Consider the following 23,062-nt stretch of genomic DNA (forward strand, 5'->3'; position numbering starts at 1 on the left):
ATGGCATCCCTGGGTGGCTCAGTGGTTTGTGCCTGCCTTCGGCCCAGGGCGTGATCCTGGAATCCCAGGATTGAGTCCCACGTCGGGCTCCCTGTAGGGAGTCTGCTTCTCCCTCTGTCTGTGTCTCTGCCTCTCTCCCTTTCTATGTGTCTCTCATGAATAAATAAATAAAATCTTTAAAAAAGAAAAGAAGCATACATATAATTTCTTTAGGTTGACTTTAGGCTATTGCTGTTCCATATCCTACTTCTGAACAGACTGATCTTCAAACCCACAGTAGAACGCCTTTGATGAAGAGATCTGTGATACTTGTACAGGTCTCCCAGGTTCATTTGGGAGATATTCCAGCTTGGTTTTAGAATTGAATTAGTTTAGCCCAGGGTCACTCAACCTTAGCACTATTGACCTTTGGAACTAGATAGTTCTCTGTTCTGCAGATGTCTCTGTGAGTTGTTGATTGTTTAGCAGCATCCTTGGTAGATGCCAGTAGCATTTCCCCTGACTTGTGACAACCAAAAATGCCTCTAGACATTGCCAAATGTCCCCTTATGAGACCAAATTGCCCATGGTGAGAACTGCTGCTTTCGTGGGTTATTCTCCAGGGATATTCCTTGTATATACTCAATTTACTATAATAGGTATTTAACAAAAGTATACAGCATACCTAGTATAGTTGGGGTTCTGCGTTAACCACTGAGGATGTAGAACTGAAATATCATAGCCCACGACTCAGGGAATTTCAAGCTTTTACTGTGCCTCCAGCAAACAGATGGAAGATCTATGTACTTGTGTTCTTGCTTCTGTTGCTCATGAGCCTCCTAAAACCCATTCCTGGTCTGCTTTGGAGGATTGTGGATCTAGATGACTTCCTTTGGTTTTTGTGAATGCGTGTCATTTCCCCAAATGGACCATGTTTTCAAGTCTTTCTTGCAGTTGTTCTAAGTTCTTGTATTAAAGCAACATCATCTATAGGGATTTTCTTTATAGAAAGCTTTTTTAGTAAGAAATACTATTCTAATTTCAAAGTTCACATTCTCCACAATGCTTTATTAATTATATTACCTCATTACTACTTCTTAAAAGTGTAGCTGCTTTGCAGTATTACTTGGGACAGAAATCTCTTATGGCACTCCAACAGACTTGCTGACAGCTTGAATTTTATAGGCAAAATGTCACTCAGTAGAGGTACAAGTGTTAAAATGGCATTAGAATCAAATTTCTCATTTATGATACCCATTTCATTATTATAATCAATACAATATATGAAAATATAGCTCCTTTATAGTCCTCTTCAACTTAACAAGTATCATTTACTTGGAACTTGATTCCATCAGTTATTTATGGAATTTCTAAATGGGCCCATTTATAATTTTAACTTTTTAAATAAAAAGTCTAAAATACTGGAAGATGATGGAATAATAGGATCCTGAGCTCACCTCTTCCTATGGATACACCAAGGCTACAAGGAAAGATAATGCAACTGACTCTGAAAATTACCTGAAGACTAGCAGATCAGATCTACAATTAAAGACATAAGGAAAAAGCCACATGGCAAAGGGGCAAAGATGTGGTTGAGAACCAAATCCCCTGCATAGTAACCCATAGGATGGTCAGGGATATGACAGGCACAGAGATCCTACCTAAGGACTAAGCATCTAACCCCACATGGAGCATCTACCATTACTGGGGACCTGCACCAGAAAGATGAGTCCCTGTAGCTTCTGAATTCAAATTGGTAGGAGCTTACTCCAGGAATAGAAGGGCTGATGGACACCCATTTTCTTGCCCTCCTTCAGCCTGGCTGGCAAGACTTGTAGGAGCCAATTTTGGTACTCTCCATCTACCTTGCTGGCACTGGTCATCCAGCTACATCCAGTGAGCATCCCCCTGAAGCAGCTACTGCCCCAGGGAGGGGGGCTATCCCCATCTACCAGTGGTCCTAGAGCAGTCAAAGCCTGAGCACATGTAGCCAACACAGGGGACACCTCGGAGTACCTGGTTGTGGTGGCCAGATTTGACTATGCTACTGGGCCCCACAGGACACTCTCTATGTAAGACCAATACTTCATGACCAGGAGACATAGCTGATCTACCTAATACATTGTAATAAGCAAAGAGAGACAAAATTAAGACACAGAGGAATAGATTCAAAAGGAAAGAAAAAGGCAAAATCTAAGACAACTGAACAAACAAAATGGAGATAAGTAACCTACCTGATAAAGAGTTAAAGTAATGGTCCTCAAGATGCTCACCAGAGTTGGGGTGAACTCAGAACTTCAATAGGGATAGAAAATATAAAGAACCAATCAGAGCTGAAAAATACAATAATAAGTGAAAAACACACTAGAGGGAATCAACAACAGATCAAAGGAGGCAGGAAATAGATGGAAGACCGGGTAACTCACATTATAGGGGTCCCAGAAACAAGAGAGAGAAAGGGGCAGGATACTTACCAAAGAAAGAACAGCTGAAAACTTCTCTAACCTGGGGGAAAGAAACAGATATCCAGGTCCAGGAAGTAGACCCAAACAAGATAAACCCAAAGAGGCTGACAGCATAACACGTATTGAAATGACTAAACTTAAAACTTAAATGTTCTGGGGCACCTGGGTGGCTCAGTGGTTGAATGTCTGCCTTCGGCTCAGGTCGTGATCCTGGGGTCCTTGGATGGAGCCTGGAGTTGAGCTCCCTGCTCAGCAGGGAGCCTGCTTCTCCCTTTCCCCCTGCTTGTTCTCTCTCTCTCTCTCTCTCTCTCTCTCTCTCTCTCAAACGAATAAATAAGATCTTAAAAAAAAAAAAAAAAGAAAGAAAGGTAGTGCTTTTATTTATTTATTTATTTATTAGGTAGAGAGAGAAAAAGTCTTAAGCAGGCTTCACACCCAGCACAGAGCCTGATGCAGGACTCGGTCTCACAATCCTGAGATCATGACCTAAGCCAAAATCAAGAGTCGGATGCTTAACAGACTGAGCCATCCAGGCACCCCTCTAGGAAGGTACAGCTTTTAGAATGCCTTTAAACTGAAGTAACCATCAACTTACTATAGACTGTTATATACACTGGATATTATATAGGCACCTCATTGTAACCACAGCCAAAAACCTGTAATAGATACACACAAAATAAAAAGAATCCTAACATACAGCTACCAAGAGCTATCAAACCAAAAGAGAGCAAGAAAAGAAGAAACAGAAAAGAATTGCAAAAACAACCAAAAAAACAATAAAATAGCAATAAGTATATACCCATCAATGATTATTTTAAATGTCAGTGGATTAAATGATTGAATCAGAAGACACCAGGTGATGAGATGAATAGAAAAACAGACCCATCTATATGCTGTCTACAAGAGACTCTCTTTAGACATAGAGACACATACAGACTAAAAAGTATAGGGATGGAAAAAGATATTTCATGCAAATGGAAGGGGGAAAAACCTGGGGTAGCAATACTTACATCAGACAAAACAGACAAACCAGGAGACAAAGAAGGGAATTACATAATGATAAAGGGATAAGTCCAACAAAAGGATATAATTTGTAAATATCCATATACCCAACATGGGACCACCTAAATACATAGCAAATGTTAATAGACATAAAGGGATAAGTTGAGAGTAATATAATAATAGTAGGGGACTTTAACGCCCCACTTACATCAATGGATAGATCATCCAGACAGAATCAACCAGGAAACAGTGGCTTTGAACACACATTAGACCATGTGGACCTAACATATATATAAGGAACATACCATCTAAAAACAGCAGAATACGTATTATTTTCAAGTGCACATGGCACACTCTCCAGAACAGAGCACATATTAGGTAAAAGAACAAGTCTCAATAAATTTAAGAATATTAACATCATAACAAGCATCTTTTCCAACCACAGTCCTCTGAAACTAGAAAACAATTACAAGAAAAAACTGGAAAAAAAAATACATGGTGGCTATCTAACACGCTACCAAATAATCAATGGGTCTATGAAGAATCAAAGAAGAAATTTAAAAAAATACCTACAGACAAATGAAAATGAAAACACAGTAGTCCAAAATCTTCGGAATGCAGCAAAAGCATTTCTTAGGGGGAAGTTTATATCTATCCAGGCCTACCTCAAGAAACAAGAACAATCACAAATAACATAAACTTACAGTTAAAGAAACTAGAAAAAAAGAACAAATAATGCCCAAAGTTGGTAGTAGGAAAGAAATACTAAACATTAGAGCCAAAGTAAATGGAATCAAGACTAAAAAACAATAGAAGGAATCAAGACTCTGAGAGCTGGTTCATTGAAAAAGTTCATAAAATGGATAAACCCTTAACCAAACTCCTCAATCAAAAAAAGAGCAAGGACTCAAATATATAAAATTAGAAATGAAAGAGGAGAAGTAACAATGGACATGACAAAAATAAAAAGGATTATGAGAGACTACTACAAAAAAATATATGCCAACAAATTGGACAACCTAGAAGAAATGGGCAAATTCCTAGAAACATACAATCTTCCAAGACTGAATCAGCAAGTAGGAAATATGAGCACAGCAATTACTAGTAGTAAAACTGAACCCATAACATTAATGAACTCCCAACAAATGTCCAAGACAAAATGGCTTCACCGGTGAATTCTACCAAACATTTAACAAAGAGTTAACACTACTCTTCTCATACTATTCCAGAAAGTTGAAAGAGGAAGGAATGCTTCCAGATTCGTTCTACGAGGTCAGCACTACCCTCAAGACACTACAAAAAAAAAAAAAAAAAAGAAAAAAGAAAAAAGAAAAAGGAAGGAAGGAAGGAAGGAAGGAAGGAAGGAAGGAAGGAAGGAAGGAAGGAAGGAAATTACAGGCCAATATTCCTGATGACTATAGATATAAAAATCTTTAGCAAAATATGAGTAAACCACATTCAACAATACATTAAAAGGACCATCCACCAACAAAACAGAAAGGTAATCTATTACTCAATGGGAGAGTATATTTGCAAATGATAAATAGGGGGTTAATATTCAAAATATATAAGGAACTAATATAATTCAACATCAAAAAACCCCCAAATAATCCCAATTAAAAAATAGTTAGAGGGCCTGAACAGAGATTTTCCAAAGAAGAAACACAGATACCCAACAGGTACATGAAAAGATGTTTAACGTCACTTGTCATCTCGGAAAATCCAAATGAAAATGGTTAGGATAAAAAGACAAGATATAACAGGTGTTGATGAAGATGTAGAGATAAGGGACCCCTCATGAACTGCTGGTGGAAATGTAAAATGGAATGGAAAACCATTCCACCATTTCACAATGGAAAACAACATGGTGGTGACTAAAACAAATTAAAACTAGAAATACTATACAATCCACTCTCCATTTCTGAGTACTGAAAACAAAAACATTTATTAGAAATGATATATGTACCCCTATATTTATTGCATTATTTAAAATAACTAAGATAATGGAAGGAATGTAAGTTTCAATCAATAGATGAATAGATGAAGATGTGATACATATATACAATGGAATATTACTCAGCTATAGAAAAGAATGAAATGTTGCAGTTTGTAACAACATGGATAGAGCTAGAGAGTATCATGCCAAGTGAAATAATTCAAACACAAGTACCATATGATTTCATTCATATGTGGAAATTAAATGCATAAACAGAGTTAAAAATAGATAAAGACCAAAAAAGCAAAGCAACAATCAGGCTCTTAAATACCCAGAACAAAACGATGGTTGCCAGAGGAGAGTGGGGTGTTAGGATGGGCAAGATAGTTGAAGGGGAATAAGACATACAAGCTTCCAGTTGTAAAATAAGTAAGTCATGGGGATGAAGTGTACAGCATCGAGAATATGGTCAATATTCTTGTGACAGCTTTGTACGGTGACACACAGATGGTAACTGCACTAATGCTGAGCATTTTGTGTCAAGTCACCATGTTGCACACACCCAACTAATGTTATGGTCGCCTAAAATATAAAAAAGAGTTCAAAAAGCTTCTGAATGATGGAGAATGATTTCTGGGACATAACCAAAAGTAAACAAGAATCTAAACACCATACATAGTTACCACAAAGTTTCGCAGTCTGTGAAAAATACAGATTGAAGGGTGCTGTTTATGAGAGAAAACTGCAACTCTGGCCTGAAACACTACACAGAAGAAATCTTTTTTTTTTCTTTTTTCCTGATGGTCAACAGGGGTAATGATTATAAACATCCTGAAAGCTGAAGAGGACTATAAGGAAGAAGCAGTATGAATATTAAGCATCTGATTATTCTTTCAGGAAGAGATGTAACTTTCTAAGCTTCTCATTGTGTCTCTTAGCTGAATTGAACAATTTCCATGAAAAATTATTCACCGTACACAAGTTTCCAGAGGAACAGTTTCATACAGAAATGGTTTCTCTGTTTGACAACATTAGCCACATAAAATAGTTGAAAGCAGGACACACTATTGGTTGCACAGGATATTAGGAGAGATTATTCCACGTAATTCCAAAAGTTTACATGCCGCTCTGCAGGTCAAAAGTGGCCAAGTAGGTGTATGTACCCAGAATGATCTAATGATTTCAAAATGAAAATGCAATAATTTGTCATGGAGCTGGGTGAGACAGGACCAGCTATTTTGTAGGTTTGCAGTTCATCCCCTCACAGAGGCGGTGTGTTTATCTTGTGGAAATATTATGACTCTTCATTCGCATCTGAACTGAGAAGAAATCCTGGAGTTTGGCCCTCTGCATACTTCCATTTTGGAAAGGAACATGAAAGTAAGCAACTCTGATAGCCCAGCCATGATTTTTAAAGGAGCTAGGTGTACCACAAAAGATAATTATACATATTAATGTCCACTGTGGGTGTTTCCAATTCTGTTAAGGATTCGCAATAAGATCCCTAATAAGAACATCATTATGCAGTTATATAATTTGCGTTCCTACTTTGTCTCTTAGCAAGTGAACAGAGATCCCGGAAGATTTAGTCTGTCTAGCTTTTACCTTGTGCTTGGTGACAGAGCCCAGTGGGTGAAAACACAAAATGGGTTCACTTGGGCTTGACCTGTTCCAAAGCTACAGTGTTCATCCAACCACATACCTGCTCTGGAGGGACCCGGGCGGCATGTGGTGTCCATGTCCAGGCTTGGAAACGTTATCTATGTTTGTCCCAGGCATCCTGGGGACGTCTGCCCACAGCACAAGAGGCAACATTTTACACATTTTACTGTAGTTAGGAGAATGAGAGGCAGGAAACTCTCTTGCTTAAGTCAGAGATTATGTCCCATCCTCTTAAATTTGAGAATAGCAGAGGCACTGCACCAAAATAACTCTCTGAAGGAAGAGGCAAGAGGAAAAAAGCCAGAGAAACAGATTTCTTCTTTAAGAATCAAAGTAGTCGAAAACAAAGGAAAATTATAAACAAAGTACCCTTTAAAACAAGTGAAGTAAGTCAAAAGGAGGACAATTATCGTATGGTGTCACTCATACGGGGAATATAAAAAATAGTGAAAGGAATTATAGGGGAAAGGAGAGAAAATGAGTGGGAAAATCAGAGAGGGTGACAGAATATGAGAGACCCCTAACTCTGAGCAATGAACAAGGGTAATGGAAGGGGAGGTGGGTGGGGGTTAGGGTGGCTGGGTGACGGGCACTGAGGGGGGGCCACTTGACAGGATGAGCACTGGGTGTTATACTGTTGGCAAATTGAAGTCCAATAAAAAAATATACAAAAAAAAAAAACAGGGCTCTAATAACAGGTATCTAAATAGGTTTGAGCAAAGCAAAGTTTCAATTCAAAGCCAATCAGTTTTCAGGGCTCTTGTGGTTTATCAAATATTAGTATACTTAACAATGTTGTTTACTTTACTACTATGGCTTTAATTTGTTATTGTTACCTATAAATCAGCAACAGAACATTTTCATATTCTTTCTACCTATGAAGGTGGTTTTAAGGCATCTGGGTAAGTACTATTACTTTTAATTAGTATTACTTTTCTGGCCTTTGTTTTCTCAAAATACCTGCTTATTAATATGCCTTTCAAAATGTTTCTGAATAAAGATTTTAATTAGAGTTGAGCATGAGTCAGGCAGAGCCAGTGTTCATGTTTCCCTTCTATCGCTCCTTATTTTTTGATGTAGAGGAAAGAAGTTCTATTTCACAGTGGTGTGTTGGCCCATTAATTGGCACTAGAATGATTACAGCTACTAATTTTGGAGGGGCCATAGCTAGGATTCCCCCCATAGCAACTATCATGGTGTCTAACATGTCGTAGACACTTAATAAATTTGTTGAATTCATAAATGGCTATTAGGGAAGACTTAGATCCCGGGTCTCTTTTGTAACCTGTCTGCCCTTTTTATCAAAAGGGTCCTTTGGTTGATAAATATGTATCTGTGGTTCATGATTAGAAGTTTTTTGGATACAAAGTATATACTATGGTGTCAAATATTTAGTACCAGTTATGCCCAAAGCATGGAGCTAGAGAGACACAAAGATTAGTGACAAGGCCCCTGCCCTCTGAGAGTTTGTAAATGCCCCCAAAGGGCAAGAGGGAGCTTTCAGGTTATTTTGTGAGATGACTGGATGGCAGGGTTCTTAACTTCATAAACGAAAGAAACCTGCCCTCTAAATCAACTTCCCTTTCATCTGAATGATGTAGACCCACTTCTTTTCTCCAGTTGGCTATCCTGCCCTGTAATAATTCCCCATTGTTCAAACTTATAGAACACAGAGATACTTCCTACCCTGTTTTCTCACTGTTCCCTTTCCCTTTTGGCCCTAAGAGGAACTGGATAAACCTACTTATCTTGGACACATGTGTGATCACTAGGCAGAGAGTACGTGTTTCTACTCTTGGATGTTTGTTGTGTAGCCTCCATCTTGAAAAGTACCAGTTAAGTGGGATGCCTTCAGAGTTTTATTCTTGTGTTTCAAAACCTATTAGGGAGTTAGAAAGGTGAATGTTTCAACATAAATGCATCTGTCTCACAGTTTTTAAAAGCAGCTGTAGGGATTTCATTTTCAAATGAGGAATCATTTTCATTTTTAGCCTGTCAACTGCAATGAGCATTTTGTGCATACCAATCCTGCCACAAAGACTTTGGAGGTGTTACCCACCCCAATGGTCTCAGAAATAGAGGTTCCCTACTCCACTTCGGCCATTTCCCCACCATCCCAAAGAGAAAAAAAAAATCATTTAAAATACATTGAGGACAAGCAGCAAATCGCCTTTTTAAAGATTTAAGAACTTGAGTAATTTGGCATTTGCTGTTTATGGGTGGGAATCCACAGCAAAAATCAGTTGTTATGTTCTCTTGCAAACATTAGTATGTTCAACTGCTGTGTTACTGTCCCATCTGTTTTTCCCAAGTTTTCTAGCTTCCTCCTCTGTGTCTTGAGCTGATAAAATCAAGGAGGAGGCATCCACCAGGGCCCCTTACTATCTTCTGGGCAGCCAAAGCTGTTCAGACAGCTGAGACTTCCCTTCACTGGCCCTGCTGTCACTTAGTGGGGAAGGGTCTATTCCAATCCGAGTCAGTGTTGGCCAGTAATTTCCAGCCCCTCTCCCTTTAAAATCAAGGCCCGCAACCCTTGGTCACTTACATAGCATCCTAACCTCTGAAAAGGACATAAAGAGCAGATGGAAAAGCCTTCCCAAAGGTGACTCCTACCCCTGTAAAGAAGAGAAATCTGTTTCTCTAAGAATGAAGAGCCAAGAATTTCACTGGAATACCTTTTAATTTCACTGCAGATGGTGGTGATGTTTCCTGGATGCACTGCTGGTGCTCAGCACCTAAGGTTTTCAGCCATATTTCTGCTGGTTTCAGAATGAATGTTCTCTCTGCAGAGTCTGTTGAATATCCAGAGGAAATGCATCATAAAGCAAAGCCACTGCTAAAAGCAGTTTTAAGAAACGAGTCATCTTCTTAAAGCAGGTTCTAGCAATACAATTTCACACAAAGAAACCTTTATAGCAGCACAAACAGGATTCACCATCAGCCACCAGACCTGATGTTTTCTGTGCTAAAAGTGAAAAAAATACACATCCTTGGGACCTGAGTTGTAATTCTAAGACTCTTCCTTATTGAAAACTAAGGCCTGAAAAGGACTTCAGAAATAATTCTCTACTCTTCTTATGTTGGGAAGAGAAAACTGAAGTCCTACAAAGTTTAGCTAGTCTCCTTGGCCCAAGTTGGTTAGTCCAAAGCCAAGAACTTAGAACCATTTCTCAAGTCCAGTTCACTGCTCTGTCTTCCCCACCACTTTGCCTTTCTTACAAAGTCATCTTCCTCTACCCAGCCCCCACAGAAACATCCTTCATCCATCACTCAGAAGAATTCAATGGATCAACTTTTTTGTTCTTGTTATTAGTTTCAGAGGTAGAGATTAGTGATTCATCAATTGCATATAATATCCAGTGCTCATCACATCAAATGCCCTCCTTAACGCCCATCACCCAGTTACCTCATCCCTACCCACCTCCCCTCTAGCAACCCTCAGTTCATTTCCTTTTTTTTTTTTTTTCCAGTTCATTTCCTAGAGTTAACAGTCTCATGTTTTGCCTCATGGGTCAACTTTTTAGAGCAAGTTATTAATAATAAGCCTAAGTGAAACTTCTGAGTCATCAGACCCTGTACTGTGAGCAGGGAAGAGGCTGAACATGACCCTAGCTGGGCCTTTCTCAGGTTTCAGGAATTGTTGAGGATGCTAATCAAGAAAGCAAATGCTTGAATATTACCAGGAAGTATTCACACCTTCCAACAGCAGCAATAGGTCTTGGCAGCATTACTAAAACACTTCGATCTTTCAGGTTTGTCTCATCCATTTGCAACGCAGTGTACCTAAATCAACCAACAAAATCAGGACAACATAGACTCTCTGTCAGTTAGCTCATTAAAAGTGTGTGAACAGGCAAACAGTTTGCTAAGTCACCCCAGGAGGGCAGAAGAATAATCGGTCTGCTTGGACATTCAGCGGTGGAAACATACCCTTCCTGTAGTTTGCAGCCAAAAATGCCAAACAAGCTTGCAAAAGACAAGATTCACCTTGGCCTTCTGGCACTTTGCCTTCCTCCAGGGAAATGAAGAACATGGTGATAACAATTGCACTACGGGGTGGGGAAATCAACACCTCTTTTTTTCCTGTAGCTTTGCCAGACAGGTGACAAGCACCTCTTGACTTGAGACAGAGAGAGAGAGAGAGAGAGAGAGAGAGAGAGAGAGAGAGAGGAAGGAAGGAAGGAAGGGAGGGAGGGAGGGAGGGAGGGAGGGAGGAACTGGTTGAATAAAAAGGTTCCTGAGGGGTAGAGGTTGTCCCAGAAAGAGATCAGTACCTCCCTAATATTCCATTTTAAATGTGGTTTCCAGATAGAAACAGGTACTTTTTAACAGGCACAGATTCAAGACAAATACATAGATTTGAGAAACAGTTACTAAACAGAGCTAACCATGATCATTCAGTTGACAAATATGACCCCCAGCCACGTTGCAAAGGACTCTGCTTTGGAATTTATCAACTGCTTTGTTCGTTTGTTTGTTTTCTTAACAGGTGAAAAACGCAGCTGCCAATGTACTCAGGGAAACATGGCTAATTTACAAAAATACCAAGCTAGTAAAAAAGATAGATCATGCAAAAGTAAGAAAACATCAACGAAAATTCTTGCAAGCTATTCATCAGTAAGTACCATTTCTCATTTCATTGTCATCCTGCTTGTGTAGCTCTGGGTCTGAATTCTCACACTCAGTCATTCTTCTCTCGTGAGAGAGGGAAAAAGAAAACATTGTCATGTCTGTGCCCAGAAGACATTATTTGGCAATTCAGTAATTCCATAAATGAAAGCCTGAGAAAACTGTCCATTCTTTTGAGGACTAAAAAGCATTTGTTATTGGGAGAATAGTCATTAATATATTAATTAAAATGTCTCCTCAGTTTCTCTCTTTAGAAACAATATTTTCCATTGCAATTGTATTTCTTAATGTAGCTTAGTTATTCGTCTAGTTTGCTCTAAGATGTTTAGTTCGTATCTACTGCAAAATCTTGAAAAACATTTAATATTTTATGACATATCTGGATTTTTTAACAAGATGTTTATATGAAGGTAGTATAGGCACTTGATTTAATAGTTGTATTTTTTAATTAGTCTTTACTCAGAACTTGGGGGAATTTCTATATGCTATGTGTTCATTATAGATTATATAGTGCCTTTAGGCCTTCCACTCTTGTATCATTATTCTGACTTCATCCAGACCACCGTGATTCCACTTAAGTTTTTCATGCCATTTTGTTGTTCTGCTGTATGTAACTATCATAGACTTTTAAAGGACAAGTGCCTATGTAGTGAGTTTCAATAATGACTTGAAAGCACCAGCTCTTTCTCCCCCAGGCTGGCAGCGTCCTTACCGTAAGTACATTACTGTGGGCATCAATCTTGAGGCTGTGCAGCCTTGGTCCTAGCTCAATGCCATTTCTGTGTGGGGAAGAGCAGATCTGTCACATTCGTGGGTCAGAAAAAGTAGCTTTCCTCATTCAGCCTACCAGGGAAATTACGGAAAGATGGGTAAACACGAGGCATCCTCATTAGACAGCAAGATGTGCCTTTCTCAAGCTGCCTAGCATGGCAGACCAGAAAGCTCTGAAGCTGGAGTTTTTATTGCAATGTCCTCAGGTGGTACAGACTTAATATACCACACTTAGAGTCCATGGGAGGTCACTAAGCTTTCAAATGTCTACCCTGTCACCTCTCCCTCCAACTGTGCGTTTTTATATAGCTATCACTGAACATGTGGACAATGTCTGGAAATTGCTACCTCCTTTAATGAGAATAAAATCAGGGCACCCTGAGGTCTAAAACAGAGGGAGATTCTGCACGTCCAGTAGAGTAGCTGGCCCTCATGGCTACTCAGAGCTCTTCAGTCATGTTTTTGCTGCCACCAGCACCAAAGTGACACCATCTCTCTCTTATCTCTGGGACTTCACACTGGGGCCCCAACTCTTTTTTATCCCATTGTAAGGAAAGGCTAGAATGTTAAGATAATACTCTGTCAAAGTCTGGGAAACACAGGGGAATCCTGGCTCAGATCTGACTCCCAAGAGGAAACTGCTTTCTGGAGATCAAGGCTGCCCTTACAACCGAATGCCACTCCCTAGGAGCCTCCATATCTTGATTCCTTAAAGTTTACATCTTAGAGAGCGAGTCCCCTGAGAGATGCTGAGCCTTCACCTCTGAGGATAGTCTTCTCCTCAGGGGTCCCCAAGTACACCTCTCCTGGTAGAGTGGTCATTCCTACACGACCACCCCACCCAGCCGTACCACATAGAAACCCAACACTCATATACGAGATACCTGTGGCATACTGTGGAAACATCATTCTTTGTACTTTTAATGTTTCAATACTAACCTATATTGTTCAAGCGTATTAAAAAAGAAAACTTACCCCTGTGGGGGTGGATAGGTGTGGTCCATCCCTGGGTCCAGCGACCACACATCCCATTTTCTCTGGGATCACATTTATAACCCCTCCGTCAGTTCCATGTACCTATTACTTAGAAAATGAAACGGGACTGGCCTTTGGTGCCATAGACAAATTTCTATATAACGGAACTATTGGAAAAACTGCTTTGATGGTTTCAGTAATAATTTTGTAGCCGCATGTGAATGGTGGGTATTTATATACTTAATGTATCTTGTCACAAAGTGCATTTATGCTCCAATGTCGGGTGGCAGGGGGTGGGGGGCGGCCTACGGGTGTTCACTGTAAATTTTTTTCCACTTTGCTATAGGTTTGGAAATTTTTTATAATGTGTTAGAAAAAAATACTGGGTGAAGCAAAGTTGGAAGTTAGATTGCTAGAAGGTGCACTGACCCAGTCTTAAGGGTTTCGGTTCCATGGGTCTTCCAGCAAACTGCTGCGGGGTGGAGTAACAGAGGAAACCATTCATGATTCTTCTGCTTCTTGCAGACATTTCTCATTCTGTTTCTTCAGTAGCAACATGTACTTCTGAAGTATAGAAGCTTTGAGCAACGCAAACGTTCTGAATTGTTTTATAATTTACTCTTGGGGTTATCAGATTTCCTTTGAGGTGGGAGGGTACTTATACTTTGTAAAAAAAAAAAAAAGTATAGCTGAGAATTTATAAGGGCTGGGTTTGGCTAGATTATTCTAATCATGCCTAAACTCTCATTTTAAGTTAGTGAGTGAAGTCATGCAGGAAAGCACACAGGGCTCGATTCTTCAGGGCAAGGTTCCCATTGCCCACTATTTAGACACAGATTGACAAATTCATTTGCTAGAGCTCTGCTGGCCTCACCCATCCTCTGATGTGTCCTGAGAGCTTTTCCAGAGCTCCGCCAGGACTCCCCTCTTCCTAGCATCTCTCCATGACACATGGCCTCCCCTAGGGTCCGCTAGACATGCCTGCTCCTCCAGGCCCCGTCCTCTTCGGTATGGATCTTTTGGGATCATCACTTATAGTGCCATGAAGCATTCTGTTTCTCTAGACCTTTGAGCACTTTTTCTGGTATCAGCTTTACCTTTTTAAAGTTTATCGTTCTTCCATTTCAACTACAGACCCAGCAATCAACAGGAACTTGTCTCCAAGCTGAGAAATTCAGTAAAAGGGAATTTCTCTAATGCTGAGCCTTTGGATTACCCACTTTCCAGAACGCCAGACTTCTAAATGGCCCCAAATCAGAAGAGATGTACCCCCTCCCCAAAACACCGACAACATTATGATCCTGTTGTTGGGAGTATTGCCCTTATAACCCTAAGACATTCACATGAGGCCCAAATGGGTCCTGTCTTTTCCTTAGACACCGTGTATCAAAGAGGCCATAATGACCCGAGAGAGGTTCCACCTTCTGAACCCTAGTTCTGGAGAAAGTGCTGTGTTTCAGGTGGGACAGTCTCACAGCTGAGAAGGATGGTGATCTAATTGAACAGTTTTTTTCTTTGATCACTGTTCCAAAATCCTGCAGAACCTTAACAGGATCTTTCAGCCAATGAATCGAGCCCCCTGTGCACTACTGAACGCCACACTGTGTTATTTTGTTCTGGAATATTTTACAGTTTCTTTTCTTTTGTTTTGTCTTTTTATTTCAACAAAATGAAAATAGAGCTCGGAAGTAAGTTGTGTGAGCCACTCCCCTCAACATTTGCAGAATTTTCTACCGGCTGCATGCACCCAAGCGGATCCTTTATTTGTGAATTCTAGTAGTCTGATTGCTGCTATGGAAATGTGATCCAAAATCATGATATTTTCCTGTGATAAGTGAAGTTCACAAGGAAGAAGTCAACATATGTTCCTTATTCTTCTTATCTGGGGCAGGGAGTAAAATACACACCTGCAGGTTACCTTTTATTCTGGCAGCTACAGCTTTAAGCAGGCTTTTTCTGCCAGTTCCAGGGCACAGGCAGTCTCAGGAGCAGTGAGGCAAGATGACTTGAGTTCAGGGAGCTCAAGGGATTCCAATCACATAGGGCTGCTCCATGGCAGCTTTCCAGACAAGTTGCAAAGAAAATGGGCAAAATTCTACTGTCAGAAACACAATATTGGAATTAAGGAGAAGCAAAGAAGGCTTCATGGTTTGAAATACAGAGTCTCCACTTCAGCTAAGGGACCAGCCCTGGAGACTGGCCAGGCTCAGGACTTTGCGCTTACCAGTTGCTGGAGGCTTCTGACTCGTTCCCCAAACCTGAACTACTCACATGCCTACCGTTCTATTACTTAAATTTGAAAACAAAGCCTGATGCAAATCCCTATCACAAAAAGTACCATTCCCAGACAGGAGAGGCAAAGGTGGCATCAGCCGACAATTGAAACACTGGAGTTGAATTCTAGACACGGACTGTTGCCGCAGAAAGCTCTCAGCTGCAAGCCTGCTCTCTCTTTTTTTCAAAAAGGAGAGACTCGCAGGTGTTGAGAGATAAAAACAGGATAGGACCGGCCTGCGACATTTTTCTTGTAATAATCAAGAATTGGAAGAGAATTCAAGAGAATAACTGTCTCTCCATCTGGTTCAGTACTCAAGGTTTTCTTTCTTTTTTTTTTTTTTGAGTGTCACTTAGCCCTCTCGAGCACCTCTGCTGGGATAAATCCAGCACTTCAGAAACACTGTCCTAACCTAACCCACTTCCTTTCCTACATTAAGAAACCGAAGGTCAAGTTAGGGCCAGGGAGAATGGAGTCCGTGTCCCTCGCCTTTGTTCTCTTTAGTACATTTCTGTAGAATGACCTCCACACATGTTTCAAGGTTTCTTTTTTTTTTTTTTTTGGCAGGGGGAAGGTCAGGGACTTGTTTTTAAAAGGCTTACATCAAGAACGGTAATCCTTGTTAAGTACTTAGAGAAACCTATCTCAACGACGTGTTAGACTTAAATTCATATTTGTAAATTCCTATTACACTTAAACACATTCTATCCCTAGACTAGCACACAAAGGAGCTAATTAACAGTTCCAGGCATCCTAATAGAGAAACAGACTTCACAACCACAAGTTATAACCCTAAGCTGTTTCAGATGGTTAAATATCGTGTTATAGGCAGGTGTCAATTAAACCCATACTGGCAGAAGGAACTCTATCTTCACTGTCAAGCAGATTTGGTGACATATTGGATATCATAGTTTCAAAACAAAAATCACTGCACATCGTGAACATTTGTTGCAAAAATCTCCCTGGCAGTAAAATCTTGCCCTGTGAATTTTTTTATCCTTTTTTTTTTTTTTTTTTTTTTTTGTAATTACCTCTCATTTTAAATTGGGAAATTGAAATTATTCTTTCCAACATCAACACCATACTTTGCAAACAATGTGTCATCAAGGTAAATAAGGTGAGCGTGGCTTTTCTTTCTTTCTTTTTTTTTTTTAGTAAGTACCTGAGAGAGTCTTGTTCCTCTTCTGGAGCATGGCTTTGAATTGTTGGCTTAAAGAACAATAAAACACTTTTCTCTTGTTGGGAAAATCTTAATTTCTTGGTACAGAGTAAGCAATGAATAGATTTTTTTTTTAAATATTACAGTAGATAAGGAATAGTAAGAATTTTCATTCAGAAAGATTTTTTTTTAAAGCGGTATTTTTGACTGTCAGATACACGCAATGATATTTCAAAGTATCTAAAAGTAACTTTGCAAGTAGCAGTCCCATCTGTCAGACATTTTAATTGTCCGCTGACTTTTATCTACAATAAAAAAATTAAGGGAAATTCTCCCCAGGAAATGGTCTGGCTCCCCTTCAAATTCATAGCTGCTTAAGATAAAAGTCAAGCGCAATAGAATGAAGAATAAGGGAATTATGTGTTTTGAGTTATTGTGCTGCTGGTTGAATAAAAGCTTTATTGTTGCTAATAAGAATCTCACTTATCACTGTGTTTCATCAGGTTCAAATACCTAACCCAATCCATCTCCAACTGAACAGGGCTATGCCCCGTATCCAGTCATGTAGGCATAGGAAGGTGCTCACTGCCCGAACATTGATGAAATTCCCGTCGCTTTGCCTATTTCTTCCTATGTCTATTTGAAACGATACTGGGATTTTAAGGAATGTTTTGGCTTTTCTCATATGGTTAAATCCTTATGAGCCTTTCTCCGTTCAACTTTTAACTCCCTGGGAAATAGTTGTCCTAAGGACACCTCATCTCTTTCTCTTACTCTCTCTCTCTCTCCTCTCTCTCTCTCTCTCCTTTCCTTTTTTGCGGTGTTGGGGAAGCATGCTTCTCATTGTACCAGATACATAACCAGTTTGGACTTGACCCCAAGTATTCAAGGCATTATCCATGCAGTTCTTTGCTCTTGTCGATTTTCTGCATGCTCTTTGGAAGGCATATGATTGCAGTGGAGAGGAAGGAGCCCTTGTGACTTCAGATTCTGTCTTTTAGATTAAGAAGTGTAAAGATGGAGCAGAGGAAGCTGAATGACCAAGCCAATACCTTGGTGGACCTGGCAAAGGTAAGTTTGGAGGTCTCAAGCCCTCATGATGAGGCCTGTTGGAATGAAGCACTGCACCCTAACTGATCATGCTTCAGGAGGAAGACACCCCAAATTTGTTTAATGCATCAAGCCCAACTAACCACCCTCAAAATGATGACCCAACTTAGAATTTTTCTAAGCCTTTTCCTTCATATGCTCTTTACCTACATAAATTATTCAACCCCCATTCTAAAAAAACTTCCTATTTACAGGGACTTGAAAATACTGTAAGAAACCTAAGTGGAACATGAAGCAATACTGTTTGGTTTCATATTTGTCATTCAGTCTCATCCCTCTAAGGGCATAACTACACCCTACACGGGTTTGACCGTGATGTTCAGGGCTACCTAGGACTCATCAATAAAATTATTTTTCATTTGCTTTAAGCCCACTCAAAAGCCTGTGGCGTTGAAATTTTTTTTTTAAATGTAAGAAATTGCATCATAACATGAAAGTCATCATTTCCCCCCCAAAAAAAATGGAATCAGCTTTTATAATTTATGATTCTTTTTGAATAAGCTTTATGATCCTTATTTGAAAAATCATACTACTTTTTAAAAAAAGTACATTGATAGTCTCCTGAGTCTTCTGTCACACAAGATTCATCTGGTTGATTTTCGGTTGTTCCTTTCAAATCAACTCCACTTTAAAAATGTGAATATTTGCCAACAATGACAACCTTCCATTTTCCTGGGCCAATTCCATGGGAGGCATTATAATAGCATGTGTGGAGTTCTTACCCTTTTAACACAAATGCTTTAATAGAGGCAACAGCTCTCTCTAGGGGTGCCTGGGTGGCTCAGTCAGTTAAGCATCCAAATCTTGACTCTGACTCAGGTCATCATCTTAGGGTCATGAGATGAGCCCTACATTGGGCTCCAGTTTAGCAGGGAGTCTTCTGGAGATTCTCTCTCCCTCTGGCTCCTCTACCCCTCCCTACATGCACTCTCTCTCTCAAAATAAATAAATAGATCTTTAAAAATAATAATAAAAGGGGGCAACTCTAGTTGGACCTGTACATCTTATTTGTTCAACAAACCAGCTATGCCCTTTATAAAGCCTCCAGTATCATCTATGAAAATTATACCTATTTGTCCTAGCCTCATGAAATAACACAACTAAGTTATACTCATGTTAATGTATGTCAGTAATGTATGTCAGTTATATACAAGTATATAAAAGTTGAATATTTGAGGTCTTAGAAGATAAACAAATAATTCAATGACTTACCGTTGGCATTTAAGGTGGGCAACACACATAAATGAGACTTGAATATGTTCTCAATTAATATTTACACACATGGACACATCTTGAACAAAGATGTCACAGACTCCTGGAAATAATATAACATTTTACTATGTATAATATATAATTATGTATAATATATAATTAACATAATATTATAAATCTATACTATATAATGTCACTTCAGGAGTCTGTCTACAAAGCAAAATGCTCATAGATATATGCTGTGCTATTTCTTTCAAATTATTTTAGTTGCATGCTGCTTATTATGGCTGCAGGGCTGTCATGCCATAAGGGTTCAGTATTTTCTGAATGAATGGATGCGGCTCACATAATCTCAAGACTATGTAGTAAAAAATAATGTGAATGTGCTCTGTGTCCCTGACCAAGCTCAAACTAGGTGTCTGTGTCCTGAATAGTAAACTCTTTTAGTGAATCAGTTCATTTATAATCATTCAGAGGTTATTAAGTAGATAAGAGTACACTTTATAGAGGGATGGACAATTTCAACCAAGGGTTTGAAACTTAGGAAGAGCAGCAGTGGACGATTCATATCTCAGTCCTTCCCTTCCTGGCCTTTCTGTGGCCTCCCGAAACATAACTGAGTGACCAAGTTAGGAATAGCTTTTCTTTTTTTTTTTTTTTCTTTAAAGATTTTATTTATTTATTCATGAGAGACACAGAGAGGGAGAGAGAGGCAGAGACACAGGCAGAGGGAGAATCGTGCTCCAGGCAGGGAGCCCAATGCGAGACTCCATCCTGGTACTCCAGGATCACACCCTGGGCTGAAGGCAAGTGCTAAACTGCTGAGCCACTCAGGGATCCCCATGAATAGCCTTTCATCAAGACAATCAATTCAAGATTCGCTGGAGACCAAGAACATGTTTCTCTTTTAGACCACTCAGCTCTGATAAACCTGTAGCCAACAGTGTAGACTGGTAACTTAATCTCCCCCAATTTTTTACCTATAAAAAATGCTATGTGGCCCAATGTAGAGTCTATAATTTGAAACCGAGGACCACAAAAGATCTTTCAGAATTTTTTCTTGCTTTAAGTTACTAAATTACTTGACCAAATTAATTTTTCCTAAACTTCCTTCAGGTTACAACTTCTGAATTTTCTGCTACATCCTAGTACCCTCTGTACTGTTGCATATTGTTCTTTAAATCTACTTGATGTTAAAAATTAGCCTTGCCCCAATAAATATTATATGTTGCAAAATGAATTTGACATTGCTAACTTTTGTAACTGCCATTAAGAGATTTATATAAATATTAAATCACAACTTTGTCTCTACACTACCAAAAATCACTGGGCATACCACCAGCAGTACCTATCTGACATTTTCTGCAACTGCCTCAGATTAAGGCCTAAGATCATTTTCAGGCCTTAATTTCATTTTTAAAAGAAATTTAAAAGAAAAAAAATTTCATTCATTTTCCAAAGAGTGAGGGAAGAAACAGGAGAGAGAGAATCATAAGCAGGTTCCACACCAGCACGCAGACCAACACCAGACTCAATCTCATGATCCTGAGATCACCACCTGAGTCAAAACCAAGAGTCAGACATTTAGCCAACTGAGGCACCCAGAGATTTTACATTTCTAAATCTTGGCATTGAACAGACATACTGAATCTGCTTTGCAAAGTAAAGTGTTCCATTAGCTGATGCCCTTGTTTCTTTGTATGCCACCAAAAGGAAACCGGTCCTCAGACTGTGAGAATTGACCATTTGCTTCCAGGGCAAGTGTCCTGAAACCTTTGTTTTTGGTTTCTCTATTCGTCTCCCATCCTGTTTTGCAGACCCAGAACATCATGTATGACATGATTTCTGACCTAAACGAACGGAGTGAAGACTTTGAGAAGAGGATTGTTACCGTGGAAACAAAACTAGAGACTTTGATTGGCAGCATCCACGCCCTCCCTGGGCTAATCAGCCAGACCATCAGGCAACAGCAGAGAGATTTCATTGAGGCTCAGATGGAGAACTATGATAAGCATGTCACCTACAATGCCGAGCGGTCCCGGTCCTCATCCAGGAGACGGCGGTCCTCCTCCACAGCGCCACCAACGTCATCAGAGAGTAGCTAGAAGAGAATCAGTTAACCACAAAATAAGACTTTTTGCCATCATATGGTCAATATTTTAGCTTTTATTGTAAAGCCCCTATGGTTCTAATCAGCGTTATCCGGGTTCTGATGTCAGAATCCTGGGAACCTGACACTAAGTTTTAGGCCAAAATGAGTGAAAACTCTTTCTTTTCCTTTCAGATGCACAAGGAATGCACCTATTATTGCTATATAGATTGTTCCTCCTGTAATTTCACTAACTTTTTATTCATGCACTTCAAACAAACTTTACTACTACATTATATGATATATAATAAAAAAAGTTAATTTCTGCACATACTTGTTTGGTCACTTGACATTTCTAAAGGTTCACTTCTTGCCTTGTTTTCAAGTTAAAAGGACTGGTTATCTGACACATGTTGATAACTTTCTTCACCCTGTCTAGCCAGTTGGAAGAAGGCTTTTAATCGCTCTGTACTCTATTCGCAAAGATTTTCCCCCATCATGAAATGTTATTGTCACATTCATTTGATGCAGCCAGCTTACTATTCTTTTTGAGTTCATGATGTCTAGTTTCTAATTCCCTTTGTTTCCAAATTATGTGGAGGGTGGAGCTGGGGTATATATATAGACCAGGGATGCACAGATGCTTTCAAACATTATTTTATCCCCAGTTTACCAGGAAATGTATTTAAAGAAAGTATCAGGGTACACCACTGTTTGTGAACTAACATTGAAGATTTTTTTGGTCAAAACGAGTTATTTCTTCTTTTCCTTTGTATTCGTTTATTATGGGAAGCCCCATGATGCACTTGGTTTGGATTCCATGCGTATTCACACACGCATCCGTTTGCATAGTTCCTAACAGCATAATGGACATAAACCCAACATGTCCCTTATCACCTAGCAAATGGTCCCCTCTTGGTCTGTACTTACATATTTGGTACAAGGAAGTAAATGGTGCCTAGTCAATTTCCTGATTTTTATCACACTTGTTTCATGGGAGTTAGGTGAGTTGCGGTGCTTAACTGTGGCCAGCACATCTCTTTCCAAATTTAAGAATTGAGTGGGTTTAGAAGAACCATCTTGGAATAGCAGAGTGGAGTTCCTCACCTGCTTATGGTCTCCAGAGCCTATAGGAAGAGCTTATCTGCAGTGGCAGGGGTAACACATCACAAAAGTAAGGCACAATGTGGACAGTTCTTCAGCCAATCTGCTTGGATTGACCTAAATCTTAAAATATACTCCTTCATTTTCAGAGAAATCGGCCTTTGCTCACTTCCCCTTTATTTTACATCATACCCTTTAGTGTCTACCTTACCACGTTTCAAGATGCTAGCACACCAAGTATTTTTCTTCTCTAGCATAAAACTAGAGTGATCAAGTTCATCACTTTGCATAATTAGATGAATAAAATCACATTCATAACTATTCTCCATAAGTGAGGCAAAAATCAGACATTTCCATTCAAGACCAAGGTGTTACCCATCCAAAGTGGCTGGAAAGAAAAGCATTCACACATCCTATATGTGTCTGGGTAGGACAAGGTCGAGGCCTAGAAAGTCTTTTAATAAATGAAAGAGCACATCTTTGGGGACATATTGCTGAGTTAAATGAACTTCAAAATCCTATGTCATGGTGACTATGAAATGATGATGGATGAAATGAAAATTTTATGTATTCTGGGTTACATACAGGAATCCAGTATTTGGTGTAAACACTGGATGTAAGAAAGAGAGAAACTTTGAAAGATGATTGATTTGTTCCGGCAATTGATATAGTTAATTCTTATATGTCCTACCTC

General features: G+C 39.4%; 1 protein-coding gene across 1 annotated transcript in view; it reads left to right on the forward strand.

The window, feature by feature from the left end:
- The window catches only part of KCNN2 (potassium calcium-activated channel subfamily N member 2), a 143,508-nt gene extending 121,915 nt beyond the window's left edge, over positions 1-21,593 (forward strand). The window contains exons 6-8 of the mRNA XM_072840587.1: positions 11,534-11,661; positions 17,855-17,924; positions 20,993-21,593. Coding sequence (XP_072696688.1) covers positions 11,534-11,661; positions 17,855-17,924; positions 20,993-21,280 — 486 coding nt within the window. The 3' untranslated portion in view covers positions 21,281-21,593. The remainder of the gene's footprint in view (positions 1-11,533; positions 11,662-17,854; positions 17,925-20,992) is intronic.
- Positions 21,594-23,062: the final 1,469 nt, after the last annotated feature.

The sequence above is a fragment of the Canis lupus genome, chromosome 10, assembly GCF_048164855.1.
Source record: "Canis lupus baileyi chromosome 10, mCanLup2.hap1, whole genome shotgun sequence".
NCBI classification, from domain to species: Eukaryota; Metazoa; Chordata; class Mammalia; order Carnivora; family Canidae; genus Canis; species Canis lupus.